This window comes from Antrostomus carolinensis, unplaced genomic scaffold (genome assembly GCF_000700745.2).
Source record: "Antrostomus carolinensis isolate BGI_N321 unplaced genomic scaffold, ASM70074v2 scaffold8155, whole genome shotgun sequence".
Classification (NCBI taxonomy): domain Eukaryota; kingdom Metazoa; phylum Chordata; class Aves; order Caprimulgiformes; family Caprimulgidae; genus Antrostomus; species Antrostomus carolinensis.
This window is the reverse complement of record NW_010318469.1, coordinates 43,626-61,549: the sequence shown is the minus strand read 5'-3', so window position 1 is coordinate 61,549 and position 17,924 is coordinate 43,626. Positions and strand designations below refer to the sequence as shown.

The following is a 17,924-nucleotide window of genomic DNA, read 5'->3' as shown; positions in this document are numbered from 1 at the left end:
ACATTTTGAAATGTAATTTCAGAAAATAAAATTCAAAATTGAAATACTATTTCAAAACAAAATAAACTTACTTTGGTTATACAATAATAAAAAAAAACATTCTGACCTTATTTTGTTAATATTTTAATTTCAAAGGGTTTTTGAATATCCTCTCATTATCCTGAATCTGCACTTTCTGGTGAATTCATTTTTATCCCTCCTCCTTTCCAATTCTTCTACCTTATTTCTAATTTGCTTGCCCTACCCATTTCACTTAATAATGTTTGTCCACAGCATGGCTACTACAATGCTTTCAACTGAAACCTGCATTTGGCTTCCATGGGCTCTGAGTTCTGCAACATGTTCCCTTCCTTTATTTGCCATGTTAGGAAATTAAAAAATAGTATATAGTACAGTATATGTATATATATATACACACACACATACAGACACACACACACACAGACACACACACACACTATTTTACTGAGGACTGGCCTAGGCTGCAAAATTAGGATCTTGGTTTTGAAGACACTCTGCAGGCAAAGCAAGCTCATTTCAGAGAACTAGATTGTTCTGCTAGAAAAAGAAAAGGCCAGAAACAGATGTGACACGCTCATCCCAATCCTGATTGGCAAGCTTAGGAACACTTGCAGCAAGGTTCTAGCTCAGGCTCATCCTCATTTGCAGTGATTAAATGAATAAGCATGGTCTGCCTTTGGTAGGATCAAGGTATCAGAAACAGAGTAAGTGGATTTTATCTTCTCCTGTGAGTTCTGATGGTTTTCTCAGTAAGTCTTGATTTCTTGTTGCACTACTTCCAGCAGTAACTGTAGTTTGTGTGTAAGATAATCTGAAAGGAGGGGAGAAAAAGGAAGAAAGTTTAGTCCAGAGCAAATCTTGAGATATGGCTGAAAACTAGAGCATCAGCACTGACGGTTGGAGCACTTTATGTTAGCAGATCACTGTATCTGTTTACTTTCTTACTGTATGTTTTCTTCTATTCAGCAGTTTCTGATACACCTCAGCCCAACATCAAATCAAAAGAAAACAAGATTCATGACTGAAATTATAAATTAAACTCTAAATTGGTCTCTTGTTTCTGAGTAAATTGTTGTGCCACCAGGGCTACACCCAAAGGAAATCTGTGCTAACCATCTCATGGAATAGAGATGCATTTCATTTACACACCCACATCTGTGCCCAAAATTATCCCAGCCTCTTCCCCAAGCAGATAGCCCTCAGGCAGCACCATCTTCTCCTAACAGTCCTCTCCCCAGCCTCTCAGCACGTATGTTTGTGCACGGGGTTATAGTGTCTGCCTGTCAGTCTCTCCATCCTAACTTCTGATCTTGTTGCTCAGTATCAGACAAATTTGACCAAGAGGTGGTGATCCCAAAGGTATGATAAAGTTTAGTAGAAACCATGGCTGGGTTGCAAAAGCAGCCCTCTGTTCCCCTCGTTGGTAGACCTCAGCCCTGTCTTTTCTAAAGCAAAGCATCAAGCTGGCTTCTCAGCATGTTCACAAGCCAGGCAGACACAGCCCATGCCTGGCTGCCAAACACCCATCTCTCTGCCAGCGGAGGCTGTGTGTTGGGAAAGCCATTGAAGGGGTGGCAGGGGTTGTGATTTAGGTTGCATGAGGTCTGTTGGTCATGGAACAATTTGCGTTAGAGATAAGTCCTGGGAACAAACCAACATCCCCACCCCGAGCGTGTTTAGGTCCACAATACTGAAACTCAAACACATACTTACAAAATGGGCTACGGCAACGACTTGACATTTGCCTATGGATTATGAGGTAGTAGACTGGAAAGCCACTTAAAACCATGGTGCATCCAATGCTAATGTTCACAGGGTCTGAGTAGAAAGACATTGCCACTGTGAAGAGGCAAATGATGGTAAAAGAGACAGGAACGAACAGGGGAACCTGGGGAAAAGAGCATAGAAGGCAAAACAGATGGCTATAGCAAATCAGTCTCCAAACATGCCAGTACACACCGTATTCAGTTCTCCATCTTAAAGAAGATAAGAAAAATCATATAGCTGTCCTGCACACTATTTCTGTACAACCAGTTGCGAATGAGTAGGATGCATAGAACAAAAATTGACTCATACCACCTTCAGAGCCCAGAGGCCCCTGTGAGGTGCATGTCTCATACTCATGTCCATCAAAATATAAACCTCACTTGCAACTGGAAGCCAAGCAGGGAGAGAAGTCACCTATACCCCATTGCTCTCTGAATGGACAGCTCCTGTGTGTACCTGCTTGCCACCTGTGGCAACTGCTGGTGGAAAATCTGAAGCCAAGAGTAGAAGCAGCACTTTGAGTCAAACTGTTCTTTGGTTATAACACTTGTGACTCGTTGTGACCTGCATCCAGCTTGCCTGGGACTTACAGTGACCAAAACAGGATAAACCAGACTCCCTATCTCCATAGCACCTGTGTCAAGAACATGAACGTCAACAACACCCTGATGAAAGATCAAGAAAGCAGTCAGAAAACCTTACCCTATTGGTTGAGCCAAGTCATCTGGGTTATTTGGAGAGTAAATCAGAAGACTTCAATAAATAACAAAACTCTGAAATATTCCCTGTCTTTGCATCCAGCCTCAGACAAGTTACATCTCGTCATGGCTGATAGAATGAAGGAGCTGCTGGTCTCACCTAGGTAACGGAGATCCTATTTTGTATTCTGACCATGCCAAGCTGGAAGAGATCAGTTGCTCAAACCTGAGTGCCTTTCCTGTCTCTCCAGCTGAAGCATCCCCTGCTAGTCTCTCCTACGTGCTCAAACTTATGCTGCGCATCTGCTTGAGAGGCGTGTGAGGGGACTGCTTCCTCCTCTTACTGGTAGTTTCTTAACTCAAAGTGCTACGGGGAGAAGAAGTACTAGCACAATCACATGTATTTTATGATTTGTTCTCCATGAGCTGGTGGTAGAAGAGGACCTTTCGCTGGCCACTAGAGCGCAGCAGATGCCCACACCACCTGCGCGCAGCCCTTTCCTCTTGCAGATGGCTGGGCTCCGGGTTACAAGGGGTTATAAAAACTGGGGGGGTGGGACACACACACGCAACGGAATCAACCAAACTGACCAAAAGCCCAGCATTTCCCTCCCTCACTTCGTCTACTGTAGGAACAGTTAAAAGCCTAAATCTCCACCTAAAACAAAACAATCTCAGCGACTGAAAATATCACCAGTGCTATCCACTAATAAACGTCCCCAAGAAGCTTGGTTTAAAAGAAAAAGAGAACACTTATTTAAAGTCTGATTCTGGGTGAGTACATGAGTACAGTCACCCAACAAACTGAAGCTTCAAGCTCTCTGCTATACACCCTGTCTCCAGCAAAGACCGAGAAGAAAAATTATCCCAAACTTCGCATCGGGGCTCACGCAGCGCAGGGAGGAGCCCTGGGAACTGCAAGAAGCATTTCTGTCCCCTGAGCTTCTCACTGATCGGCTGCCCAATGCCTGTGGCCTCAGAGGTCTCCTCTCCTCCCAGGAGTTGGCTGGAGGCATCGTGCAGGCACGGACGTAGACAGGAACAAACTGTGCACGCTTCGAGCACCGCCCCGAACGAACGCCTTCTGCACGTTATCCGGCAGTGGGAAAGGTGCCCTGAGCACAAGAAAGCTGCTGCAGCATCAGCTCCAATTTCCCCTACTGACATGAGGAGGATCCCAGTACCCAGAGTGTGAGAAGGGCCACCAGAGGGGCCCAGCTGGAGGAGAAGGAAAGGCACTAGAGGACAAGGTGTCCTAGGCTTTGTGGTGTGCATGCACACACTGTGCACATCCTCAGGACCCGCAGCAGCAGCAGTTGCACACAAGCTGTTTTACACTATACAGTATTTTTTTGCCAGCAGATGATTCCCCTTAAGTCAGGTTTGCTCCCAGGATCCCTCCAGCCACGTTCTTTTCCCCCAAGCCTGACACCCTCCTGCTTCTCAGCTAGACCTGAGACTCACCTACCACTGAAATAACATCCAGGCAAGGGTTGCTCCTTGCAGCTCATGAGAGAAGAGTGTAGGAACTGCCTTCTGCACATCCCCCAGTTCCCAGTCTGATACTCTGTCCCCTGGAGCAGGCTGCTGTCTTACAGATGCGACTGGTGACACCATGTAGAACTGGCTTTATAGGATTTATCACAGCTGTCTGTTTGGGCACATCAACCAATTTCAGCAGGTCCCCACATGCCTTACTGAGCCATAGGGACCAAGACCGCTTAGAGCCTAAAGGCAACCATGACCCTGTAATGCTTAAATTTTTAGCAAATAAGACAGAAATGACAAGCCTGTCCATTCCTGGCTGTTAGGTACATGCCATGCATTACCTTGAAAGGGCTGTGCAGCTCTGGGTGGCGGTGGCGATGGACAATGAGCCCGAGGGTGGCTAATCCTATGAAGAGCCATCGGGAAAAGCTGAAGAAGTTCAATAGATGGTAGATATCTCCGATACACACCATGGCAGTAACCAAAGGGAACTGAACATTGTGAAGATGAAATACAGTCATTAAAGCCTTACTACGGTCCTCAGATTAGAAAGTGTAATATGGATCACCTCCTCCAGCCCCCCTGCAATCACAGGCAGCTACTCCACAGCCCCAACATTTCAGAGGTCATAGAGCTTTACAAAACAGTGTCACAGACTGAAGGCAAAAGGCCTAAATGCACTATTATGATGTGTTACAGAAAGGTGCAATCTTTTCAAGATCAAGAGCATCTTTGATGCTTTATGTCCTAGGCAGGGGGATTAAAACATGCATGATCCAAAAGCCTGTGTTGCCAGTACAAAGGCAACCTACAAAGATACTTGCTAGGTTTGAGCAGGTCAGCCAAGCTGCAAGAGGCACTGCAGCACAGTTAGGATGCAGCTGAACAATTGCCAGAAAAAAACAGCAAAAACAACCTGAGAGCATCTCTGCAAATGTTTACTCCCTGCATTTCTACCACACCTGAGAATTTCAGCTTTCCAAATATCCAAAGCCTGGTAGAAATGTTTTCATAGGACAATATCAAGTAGCAACTGTGACAGATGGCAGGGACAGTACTTTTAAAAAAGGTGCCCAGGGTTATAAGGCAGGGATTTCAAGGTAGTGGGTTTGGGTACCACTGTTGGCACAAGGAGACTTAATCCTTTGCAGTCATTGCCAGTATTGCAACTTCTTTATTTTTTTGGAGGCTGACTTAGTGTCTCAACTCCTTTTAAAACTCCTCAGCTTCTCCAGGCTTTGCAAGAAAGCCAGGACTGCAAGAACAGGGCATGTCACACAGTCAGATCTCCTTACCATTAACATGACTGCGGGAAGGGGCGTGTGCCGTCGAATGTGAATCATGGAGAAGAGAGGAGGCCACTGTCCTTCCCTGGAAGCCACAAACAGAGTCCTAGGAAAAGACAGGGAGTCCTATGCATTAGTATCCCACATCTAGACTAGAAATGAGAAGATCAGCCGTTGGACTGACCTGAGGCCACAAGGCACAACCCCCAGCACAGGACTGCTATTCAAGGCCATGGTTCTGCCTTTAGCTGCACTTTTGGGACATTTGATAGAAAAATCCAGTGTTGAATTCCCATAGTGCACCCAGGAGCAGTTAGTTCAATGCAGCACAGAACCCACCAGCAGGACCACTGGCAGCATCCCCTTGTGTTGCCTGTTAGCAGAAACCTTTGGGCAAGTTCAAAGTGACCATGAATGGAAATGGAAGCAAGAAAGTTTCTTGCCATCAGAGAAAGGGTTAATCTTTCCAGTAGGAATTGGAGGGTTCACAAACTTCAATTCTTTATAAAAGAGACTGGTGAATTTATGAAAGGGGATTGTCAGTCTTGATGCCTGTGTTTATATATGTGTGTGTGTGTATGTATATACACACACACACAAAAAAATATCTATATAAAAAATAAAGTGCAATTTCCTCAAATAATAGAGGATGCACACACACACACACACAAAAAAAAATATCTATATAAAAAATAAAGTGTAATTTCCTCAAATAATAGAGGATTTTTAATCATTTGGCCAGCTGTTGGAAAATATAGTTTGGTGTACTGCCAAGAGGCCAGTTACACACAAGACCAGCTACAAAATGACAGCAGAGAGCTCCTTGCCTCCATCCCTCATTTGACTCATGAAAGGGCAATTAGGGAGAAGGCATTGCATCCAATTTATAAATTTAATATCCACAAACGAACCACGCCAGAGCATCAGCTGGGCTGGAGCAGGGCCCAAAGCAGCTGGGGCATGAGTGTAAAAGTGGTTTTATTGCTGTCTCTGTGGTTTTGCAGGGGTGTGGCTGGCCAGGAGCCAGGGAGGCCCCATCACTGTTTATATGGCCTTTCTGCAGTGATTGTGTTACTGGGGCCAGGATGGAGGACAGAAAGGTGATAGGGACACATAAAACCTCCATGCTGTCCAGGAACTGCTCATCCTCAAAGAAAACCACTATCTAGAGAAGCTCAGCTGATCAAATAACTCGTTAGCTTTCATAGTATAAAATATCCCCTTCATATCAACTGATTTTTCCTTTTTCAGTCAAAGCTGTGAAACAGAACCAGCTCCAGAGTTCACTCAGCTCCTCAGGACCAGCACGATGTTCCTCTCTGTGAGCCCTCCTCCTCTCCAATTTCAAGGCTCCCATAAGGACATGCAATGTAGTAGCCAGTGAAGCTGGCAAGATAATTTTTCCATGGAACAAACCTTTTCTTATTGCTACAACAAGATTTGTTGAGCCTCGGCTGTAGCCTGTCCCCAACAACATTTCACTGACCTCAAAACAAAATCCTCGAGGGAGAGTTTGCCTTTGGCCAGAGATCCTCACAACACAGGAGCCCTGTGCCCTGCAGCAGAGCAGCTGGGTGAACCCGGCAAAAGAAAGCTCGGTCTCACTGAGCAGCTGCCAACATCAACAAAGCCTCTAGTTCACCAGAAACATTGACATTTCACTTTAAACTGGGGATTTAAACTGGAGGGTTGGAGGGGAAGATAAAAAAAAATCTTTGTTTGTGACCACCCCTAGATACCAAAGTTTGGACCTGGCCAGAAATAGAAAGAGTAGACTCTTAGCCACCAGGAATCATCCTGTAGTTGGCATCCTGGGAGTCAAAGGCCTTATTTTTCCCACAAGACTGGCTAAAATGCCATCATGTGGGTGGGCAGTTACACAGGTCACTGGTGCTTCCTTCTGATTTAGTAAGCAAGAGTAATAAATTCTTAGGGACTTGACCTTGAAAACGTGAAGATTCCTCCATTCATGGTTCCAAAACAGGACAGTGCAACAAGAACAGGGACCACGGAGATCAGGCTTTTGAAGGCTCGCTGCACAAAGCTCTGGAGGAAGAGCAAGCATGACTTTAGGAATATGTGGTTATCTCTAGACAACGTCAGATTCAAAAGAAAGAAAACTTCCTCCATCAAAGGAGTAAAATATAACTCATAAATTTTGTCTTTCCTACTGTCATCTGCAGGTTATTTTTCATTATCTTTTAGGCAAGACTAGAATAAGTTATTGTTGCCCAATAATCCATAGAAATGACACATCAATAAAGCATTTTATAGGAAAACACCTGCCTTTTTTTTAGGAAAACAGTCCAAAACACTTGCCATGGTCCCCACTTCAACATAAGTGGACCACATTGAAGAGAGATAACTGTAGGGGTGACAACTCACCACAGCCACAGCAGGAGAAGCCAGAACATCTTGCGTTCCCAGGACCGTGTAATAGGAGACGTTGGTGAGCATGTACCCCACAATTACCGTGATCACGGACACAATGACAGCCAGGGGGATATTTCTACAAGAAAGGGGGAAGAGAGACACACAAAGAACAAGCTGTTATCCCTTGCTATACACAGTATTGCTGCAGATTGCAGCTGTTGGTGGTTAGATGAAGCTACAAACTTATTTCCTCCCATACTATGTTTGAGAAAGCTGTGGTACTCCAGAGGCCAGTAACCCAAGACAACCTCTTCCCAGACTTACCGTTCAGGTCTGACCAACTCTTCACGCACAAAGCTGGTCTGAAACCTGCACAGTGAGAAGAGACAGGGAGAGAGTTTGAGCCATATGTCAGACACCAGCCTGCTGCCCACGAAGCACCCTCCCGTCACACCTACCAGCCAGAATATGCGAACATGCCTGCGTAAAAAGCCAGGGGCAGCTTATCCAAAACCAGCGACTCTCTGTCAAAAGCATCCTGGAAATTTTCTGTGTGACCTGCAGAAAAGATAAACAATGGACAGGGAGCAGGGAAACATCAGACACAGGCTTCCTTCCTGCGGTATAACACACTTTGTACCTCTTGCCCAGACTTGGGAAGAGTGCTTGTGACTTCCTTGGAGCCAGGTATTCAGATTTGTTTCATTGCTTTAATTTGCAGCACTGTTACTTCACAAACAGTGACAGAACAAATCAGTCCCCCGTCCAGCTACAGGAGACATTTCAGGAAGGGCAGCAGTGGCAGCTGGTTCTGTTTCAGACTGTGGGAACGGGAGATCGTGGAGATGAGAGGACCCAAGTTGTCCTGTCCTTTCTTTAGGCCCAAAATTAACTCACCAGGCTGACCCTCCTCTTTCTCCCCCAGCCCCCTAAGCAGCTGGATGCACACTCCTCTTTGATGTGGTGCAGCCAGCGAGGCGGCTAATTCGGCTCTCGCCGTGCTCCCTCACGATCCCGCTGCCGGAGCACTGACCCCAGCCCCACGCTGGCCAGAGCATGGGAACCAGGGCGGAGGAGGGAGTGGGGACCGCCAGCCTGGTCCCCCTGCCTCCAGGCACGCTCCCTGCCCACCACCCCTGCCAGCCACCGCGGCTCGCCCGCGGGAGGAGGAACTGAGGACAGAGGGCAAAGCAAATAAAATTTAAAAAGTAGAGGTGACTTTAGATAGAAATGCCATTTAACTAACTCTCCTAATTTTCCTAAAAGTTCTTTGCTTGAAAAAACAACAACAACAAAAATCAAACTCAGAATTTTGGATATGAACCATATTTTATCAAACTCCAGAAAAATCTAAGGAAGGGAGAAACATCTAATAGCTTTTCATTCAAAGGAAGAAATAAAAAACACAGTCAAAAAGGAGTTGTATTTCCAACATTTTCAAATCCAGGTGGCCCAAGGTTTGGTTCAACATCTATATTCAGTTTTCCATATCAAAGTCTCTTTAAAAATAAAAGGTGCAGAGCTCGCCTAGTTGGGCTTCGCTGGGAAAGGGATGAAATAGCATGAAGTGCATGGAGAAAGTCAGGCTGCTTCTATGAGGGTACCTCTGCAAGGAGCTCTGTGATGAGATATGGATATTTGCATTTGAAAGACTGGCCCAGCAAGTCTCTAAAACAAGCCTGAACTAAAGGGAAGGCAACGGCAGAGGAAAGGACAGGAGCGTAACCAAAAAAAGTAGAACACGACAGAGGAATCTGGCAAACTGATTTAAAAGCACAAAAGCTTTTTTTAAGCACAAAAAACAAGTCAAAACCAAAATAGATTTGAAGAAAACTAAACCAAAATATGGGAGTGGGCCAGTTGGGATGGTCTTTTGATGTTCTAAAATGACTACTGATAAGTGATAGTGCATTAAAAGGATTTATTGTCCGCAATATGCTAATGACTGATTTACAGTCCCCCATGAGTCACATTAAATACAACCTGTCATACGGGGGTCTCTTGGTGAATTCTCCCTCCAGATGTCACCAGCACTTATCCTCCTCACTGCAGGAGGGGTGCCAGGGCTCCAGAGTGTCATTTGAAGGTGTTCCTAACAATAATGGCTCAGGATTTCTAGCTGCAGGGCAGTCCTTCAGCTCAGAAGTGCTGCCAGCCCAAGGGGATCTTTGTACGTTCAAAGGCACCAGCTCCAGATGTCAGAAAGAAACACAAATGTGGAACATGAACTACTGCCTGTGTTGTTTTCTCTGTAGAGGAAGATAACAGTGTGGAGAGCAGCCTTCATCCCTTGAGTGGGAATGCCTTGGGCTTTTCTATAAACTGAGGTTTGGATTAAAGCCAATACTCTTGTACCATTCCCAGAAGATACTACTGGTAGGGTTTTTTCCCCCATTCTGGATATGAATGTGCAATCCTGGGCAAGTTCATTGTAAGTTTAACTAAGTTACTGCCCATCTCAATTAGGAGGTAAGAAACATTAGCTTAGCCACAGAAAGGTTAGAGATACAGTCACGAGGGCTCAGCTGAGAGCCTGTGTAACTCATGACTGCTGTGACTGGCTCAGGTCACCATGGGATGCTGTCACACACCCCTGAGGGCCATCAAATTTGTGCTGCTTTGGAAGGATTTTGAGCCACACTGAAAACAGGCAAGACTGACACCAAAGAAAGACCGTCTGCAGAGGAGGGTGCCTGTATGACCCTGGGTAGGCTCACACAGCCTCAGGCACTGAGGCTTGGTCAGCTTTGGAGAAAGCACAGCTGAGCCAGGTGCATCAGCCCAACACCATGGTGCAGCTTAGTGCCAACTATCCTGGTCTCGGCTTCCAGCTAATTCACATCCAGCACACAGGCAGAGAAAGCTTCTGCCAGCTAAAAGAGTACCACACTTGTGACTAGGGACCAACAGAAGTCGTGATAGGTAGGCATGTCAAGTACCCTCACCCAGCCACGCAGCAGCACACCTACCCTGAGCCAGCAGCATCATCCCTGGCACGATGATGAGCGCAAGAGCCAGGAGTTTGACGACGGAGAGAGCTGTCTGCAGCCGGGCACTCCAGGTGACACTCCAGGAATTGAGGGTGAGGACCATGTCTGGAGAGAAGACCACACTGCTACAGCTCCAGCCCATGCTTGATGCACACAGAAAAAAACCAACACAGCAGCGCTCCCTGCTCTAGGGATGCTGGGGAGAAAGCTGCGCCTTTGCAGAGAGGATGCTCAGGTGAGAGATGCCAGAAAACATTGCAGGTCTAGCCCAGGGCTTGAAGGAGGAGCTGAGTTATGCTCCTAAGAGGGACCAGGAGCCTGGTTCTTGTCAGGTGATCCACGCCTGCCTGGGGGGTAGGTGTGAGTTTGCAGGGGCATTTCAGCAGGCCACTTCACAGCAGTCCTTGTGCCAGCACACGCCAGCCTGGAGCAGGCAGGACAGCTTCCCAGGCTGCGTGCACCGGGTGAGGTTCAAAACCTTGAGCCTCACACCCTGAACCCAGGTGGTATTTGCACAATTATACAGGAGTAGAAGCTCTTCATGTAATTGGCACAATCCCCCTAACTCAGGGCTCCAGCTGGTCAACAGGGAGGCACATCCACCTTCTTGGAGAATACAGTGGCCCAAATCCAGCACGTTGGATCAGAAAGTTTTGGGTGGCCAAGGAGGTAAGACAGGTCCCTGATCCCACAGTTATCACAGATAACACCCCGTGAGTACCCTTAGTCCTCGGCAGAGAGGCTCTGAGATCAGCAGTCCCATAAAAGTCAGTACTTACAGTACCCCAGGAGGGACACGAGCTTCACTGCAGGGACAGGGGCTGCACAGGGGGCAAAAAACGGCTCCAGCATGTAGCGTCCAAATGCCAAAGAAACCACAGCGCTGTTGGCAGGCCTGGGGGGAACCGAGCACAAACTGGGGTCTGCGGACGGCCAAAAAATGGTACAAAACTCGGGAGCAGGGGGAGTTTCCCCACCCAGCTTAATCCTGCTCTCCCATGCAGGTGGTGAATTCCTGGAGAGTCTTTTTCATAGTTTTTTCTCAGTTAAAAAAAAAAATCACATGCTTGAAAGTGAAAGTTGAGATGAATTATACTGCACAGTGCAGTGTGGTTCATATGTCCTGCTTCATCTCAGCTTACAGGAAGGACACAGGTTATTGAGAGGTGAGGACTTTCTTTTTAAAGTTAAATATAAGTAATTTACAATTTTCTTAAATATTATTTAACTCAGGGCTAAGCCCGAAAGTTCTCTTCATGGGAGAATCTAGGAAAATTTCACAATGAAAATAGAAGATCGGAAATAAATCTGGCATCTATTGTCAATTCCTGAAAAATACCATGTCTCTTGGAGGATATCAGCTACCAGGGGAGAAGAGAGATATTTTTCAAGTACAGATCACATTGAACATGTGTAACTATTTACTCATTTTGCCTTCTTCCTTTTATCACTGAAAAAAATCTTTAAATATTGTTCAGATTTTTTTCTACTCTTCCCTTTACAAACTGCCTGACACCATAAAAAACCATTTTGGCTTTTTAAATTGTCACACCATCCAGCAAAAGGCAAACAAACAAAATCTCCTACCTGATAGCAAAAAACTCTGCCCACAGGAATAAGAAACTTGGCAGAGGCCCTAGTGTCTCCAAAATGTAGATATAATGTCCTCCAGACTTGGTGATTCGTGTTCCAAGCTCTGCATAACACAAGGCACCTAGAAAAGTTCAGGTAGAAATGCATTGAGTAAATCATCCCATGGATTTTCCCCTTTCTGTGTGATTTTTCAGGGATTGAATTAACCTGTTTAAAATAAGTAATGAATTAAAGGAAGAAAAAGGTGTTTAGCAGAACCCCTCTTCCCTATTTTTGTGTGCTACCCTGTTTTGAAACAAAGCTTTAATGCAATTGACTTTTCTGTCAGAAGGAAAGAAATTGTCCATTTAGTGGTTAATGATACAACTTCTCCATGGAAATTATGTGGAAAGGTGTGTGACAGAAACGTTGCACTAAGCTACAAGAGGTTTCCTTTGAAAAATGTCCTGGAGGTTTGGGTTCTCAGTTCTCCTCAAAATCAGACTGGTGAAATGGTGCTGACAAGGCAGTTACAGCAACTCAGTGGTCAGGCTGTGGCTGAGCTGGTCATTTCAATCACATTTTTGATCACAGACCATGTTTCTGTGTCCTTATCTTGCACCTTCACATAAACTCCTTCCTTCATTCAGACATCAGACACAGGACCTGGAAGGGCATCTCATAGAATCATAGAATAGTTTGGGTTGGAAGGGACCTTAAAAATCATTTAGTTCCGACCCCCCTGCCATGAGCAGACCAAGTTGCTCAAAGCCTCACCCAACCTGGCCTTAAACACTCCCAGGGGTGAGGCATTCACAACTTCTCTGGGCAACCGGTTCCAGTGTCTGACCACCCTTCACAGGAAAAAATTTCTTCCCAATATCTCATCTAAACCTATCCTCTTTCAGTTTAAACCCATTTCCCCTTGTTCTATCACTACCTGCCCTTGTAAAAAGTCCCTCCCCAGCTTTCTTGTAGCCCCTTCAGTACTGGAAGGCCGCTATAAATCTCCCCAGAGCCTTCTCTTCTCCAGGCTGAACAGCCCCAACTCTCTCATCCTGACCTCATAGCAGAGGTGCTCCAGCCCTCGGATCATCCTGGTGGCCCTTCACTGGACTCGCTCCCTAGGTCCAGGTCCTTCTTATCGTGGGGGCCCCAGAACTGGATGCAGTACTCCAGGTGGGGTCTCATGAGAGAAGAGTAGAGGGGCAGAGTCAACGCCCTCAACCTGCTGGTCATGCTGCTCTGGATGCGGCCCAGGATACAGTTATCTCCTCCGAGAGGGAAGACCTGCCACCGGACAAAAACACGGCCCCAATGGTGCAGAGCAAGGGAAGCATCCTTGTGAGAGGCTCCATCAGTCTCTTCTCACACATCCACACACGAGTGCACCAACAGACCTGGGGACTGCCTGCTCCTGCATTGACAAGTGCCTCTGCACCTCCCTGCCCCTGCGCAGGGGCATGACGAGAAACCCTGAGAGAGGCACGCTGGAGGAGACAGCTTAAAACTTTCAGGCAAATGGATAAAAACCTTTATGCCTCTGCCTGTGCCAAAAAAATCCCATCTGTGTTTTCTCTACAGAGCAATTCATCATGCCATTTGAACGTGTCTAAGTACAAATCTTAAGCCCTGCCTACACTGGATTCCCTTGCTAGGTTAAACTTCCTTTGCTCACCAAAAGAAATTATAAAACACTTCACTTCTTTGAGCACAACTCTCCTTGCAATGGGGCTGAGCGCTGTTGGGATGTGACCCTAGAGGGTAAGAGCACCTCTGTGTTATCTACTTCTTTGCCCAGCTCAGGCGGCTGTGGAGGGAGAGTGCAAAGGAACCCAAGGGATGACATGGCCATGCCTCCAAGTCCTGTGGCAATCGACCATATTCAGGTCATGCCAACGGTGAGGACCTCAATTTTTCCCACCTCTCTGTTGGCAAATTTGTGTAGAATCCCTGTTCAAAGTGTCAAATATAGGCACACAGCTCATCTGATTTATTCCAGTGGGTCTCTTTACATGCTTGAAGCGTGTGTCTAAGTGCTTTGCTGAACTCATGCTATGGGACTTGTACAAATGCTGTACTCAAAAGAAAAAAGCATAAAAGAAAGCAGGCCTTTTAAATGTACTGCAAAAAAAGTGTTAGAGAAATGATCAGGGGAGGTCATCAGGCTGATAAAAGGGAAGAACAAACCAACAAATTTGGCTACAAAATACAACAACTTGATTTGGCTCCCAAAGTCCTTCCAGCAGAGTCTATCAAAGGATGTAACAGAGAGAAACCTTTCCAAGTGCAGAGCTTGGGCTCTGTGATCAGCACACACGTTATTTTTATTGCTCTGCTCAGTTAAAAGAAACACTGTGCTCACATTATATTTTAAGTTTTTCTTTAAGCAAAAGTATACAGTTCACCAAACAACCACACACAGGCTGCAACATGAAATATCGGTACGCATATGCTAAGAGCAAGAATCACACTTGTTGCCATATTAAAAATTGAATGTCTCAATTTCTAAACTTGTGTGTACATGAGACAGTGCTAAAGTGTTGGGTTTTTTTTCCACATGGAGTATTTCTCCTTTGTTGTTTTGGGTTTTCTTTAAGTTATAACAGATAACCCACTGCAATAAACATCAGATTTCTCCCCAGAGCTGATAGGTTCTCCTAACAGCACCGTTAGAGCATTTCTGAGATGGTGATTTTATACAGTTAACAAAGGAAACTAAAGCCATGTATTTTATCCGTTGTCACTTTAAGAGTGATATCACTTCAGAAGAACTAGAATGAAACTGTCATTTAAAAAGTCAACCCTTTGTGAAAAAAGACTGGTATTAAATGCCAGAAACCGAGCCAAGGGCAAGGCACAGAACACAGGGCTGAACTCATCTGCTCCATCTCCTGCACCAAGGAAGCATCAGACATATCCAAACCCCTTCTGACAGACACCCAGACACCCACCCCTTGCTGGTGGATCCTCTGCAACTCCCCAGGCAATCTGCTCTATCCTCACCAACAGAAACAGGATCCCTTATGGCATCTTAAGACTGTCTCTTCTTGCCCTTTTCACAGTGTCTATGGAAAGCACTGCACAGCCCTCGGCCTCTCAAGTGCCTTTTAGACACCTACATCTCCCTTCCACCTTATAGAACGAGTCCCCTCATTTTCTCCCAGCTTTCCTGGCAGAGACCATGGTATCTCCATCAGCAGTCACTGTCATTCCTCTGCCCTGGACTTGCACGTGATTTCATATTCACAGACCATAAGCACTGGGATTTTCTCAATCACCTTAGGAGGAATCATTTGAACTAAAGACTCCCTGGTGACCCCCCCTCAGGCTTGTTAAAGTTTTGTTTCTGTTGTAGTAGAAACAGGGAAATTTTGGGTTATTCTTCTCCCAGATTTTTATACATAAAAATGTGCTGGCTCCCCTCACCTCCCAGATGCTTAAGCAAAGGCTGACAAAGCTCACCACTCACCAAACATTGAGAGAAGCCCACAGACAAACCAGACCACCAGGGAGAAACCCACGCTGCCAGAGTTTTTCAGTACTCCTTTTGGGGAGATAAAGATGCCACTGCCAACCATGCTGCCGATGAGGAGTGAAAAAGCCCGCAGCAAAGTTATCTTTTTCCTCAGAAAGACAGCCTCCTCTTCTTTCTTGTCTTTCCCCATGGCTTTCTGCTAATCCCAGGGGAAGGTCATGCACTCAGAAGCTACGTTCTCCGAAGAGTCCTCAAGGCTCACCTGTAAGACGAGGAAAGAGTTAGGGATTCAGAGGTCGTCTTTTCTGGACAAGATTTTTCACAGAAACCTGTCAAGATCTGTTGGATCTGTTCTCCTCAGCTGCTGGATGTGCCAGTCAAACCACAGGTGCATATAACACACTCGGTATCATCGCTCACACCAGTACAGTTCCTGAGAGGTACTTTAAGGGTTTTCTGCCTCTTCTGCCAAGGAGCAGAGAGCATTACGAGTTGCATGCCACATTTCAGGATATGATTTCCAAATTCAGCTTTGATGCCCAGACTGGAACTGGCTAGGTTAGGGTTAATTTAATGGGACTTCATTTAAGGGAACATCGATATCAGCATGCTGGCAAAAGCAGATTTCAAGTTGCAAACTTAGTAATCAAGACCTTGAGGATCTCAGAGTTTAATTTTTTTTTTATTTTATTTTTTTTTTTGAGGAGTGAAGAGCTCTTGCTAGTTGGGGTACACAGATGATTTAAGCTTTTTAAACTTCATATCCATCCTTGCTGAATTAACAAACCCTGATTGTGTCACTGGGGCTGTATTTTATTCGTGTTTCTTAATATATTGTCAAGCCTTTTTGCTATCAGAGTTTTGAAGAGTCAGGAGTAAGTACTGCTTACAATTTTAAAACAAGGCACAGTCATTAATATCAGGCATGTCATTGCTTCTATTAATATAAACACTTTTCTGGTAATAAGAGCAGGAGTGAAGTTTTTCCTAGAAAAAAGGGAACTTCAGACACTCCAGGGATCATACAACTTGATCTAGATCCAGTTCTCTCGTGCCACTGTAACCTCCTACTTCACCATCTTGTCTCTCCAGTCTCTCTCAGTCCTAAGTGGTACCTTCACCAAGAACCTCACCTTCTGCTTTGGTAGGTAAGATGAATTCACATCAGTCACTACACTCTAATTTGCTGTAGCAAACCTGTTGGTAGTTTTCCTAACAGCAATGTAGACATTTTACGTTGCTAATTAACCATGGTGGAGCAGACAAGACATGTTTGGAGTATATAATTTGGCTCCTGTCCCTCCTTCCCCACATCCCCTCCAATGCTCACACCCTCAGTTTCAGTGGTTTTTAAATTATTCTAGTGCAGTAAATTGCAGGTATAGTGAATATTTGCCCTAGCCCCATGGCTTTATACTAGTGCAAAGTTACACTGTACATGAGACCATATTTTATGGATTTCTTAAATTATTTAATAATTGCAGTGGTGTGTCCAAGAGCAGGCAGCGATCACCTACAGAAGCAGATCTAAGCAGCCAGAAATTATTTTCTTGATAGTCTGTATTTTCCATCCATAGACATAAATGTCCTCATAACTCTGAGGGGACAACTCTTGTCACCACTCACTCCCGACACCTCTTTGTATGCCCTGTATAAACTCAAGGGCTTCTCTCCCCCATCTCCGGCTATTTTCCCACCTGGAAGCCGTCAGGAAGAAGCAGGGGTTATCACTTTCTCCGCACACATATGAACAGCACATGCAGAAAGCCCTCTCTCCTGCCAGCAGCCTTAGCTGGTTTCTCTGAGATCATGCCAAGCCTGCACAAGCATCTTCTCAATCAAACCATCCAAGTTTAGTTATTAAACTTCTAATGAGTCCTGGAGGAGTCCTTAAGGCTCAGATGGGTCACATCAGCCTCGTCTGGTCCCACAGAGCTGCTCCTCAGAGTCCCAAAACCTCACAGGGCTGCTGGAGACGGTGGCTCCAGAGGGGCAGGGAAAGACCCCTGGGAGCTTCCTGAGCTGTCAGCTGCAGTTCCCTCAGACGCTAATTAATTAGCTCACGTGAAATACAGATATCATCTGGTATTTCTCAGCTGAAAGCAGAGCTTTCATTTGCAATGGTGAAACACAGAGGGCTCACCAAACTGAAGAGAGACGTTGTGCACAGCTATGTCTAAAATGCCATTGTGAGATAATTAAAAGGGCACTTATCTGTTTGGCTGGGTTTTAAACAAAGCAGGTGCATTTA

At 45.5% G+C, this 17,924-nt stretch overlaps 1 protein-coding gene across 1 annotated transcript; it reads right to left on the bottom strand.

The window, feature by feature from the left end:
• Positions 1 to 693: 693 nt before the first annotated feature.
• Positions 694 to 15,863, bottom strand: LOC104525689 (cystine/glutamate transporter). Its single transcript, XM_010168909.1, has 12 exons — positions 15,668 to 15,863; positions 12,211 to 12,337; positions 11,403 to 11,518; positions 10,603 to 10,728; positions 8,092 to 8,191; positions 7,958 to 8,002; positions 7,646 to 7,769; positions 7,203 to 7,306; positions 5,270 to 5,366; positions 4,316 to 4,465; positions 1,735 to 1,909; positions 694 to 832 (listed from the first exon to the last, which is right to left on the bottom strand). The coding sequence occupies exons 1-12, from the start codon at positions 15,861 to 15,863 to the stop codon at positions 768 to 770; spliced, it is 1,425 nt and encodes a 474-aa protein (XP_010167211.1). The 3' UTR covers positions 694 to 767.
• Positions 15,864 to 17,924: the final 2,061 nt, after the last annotated feature.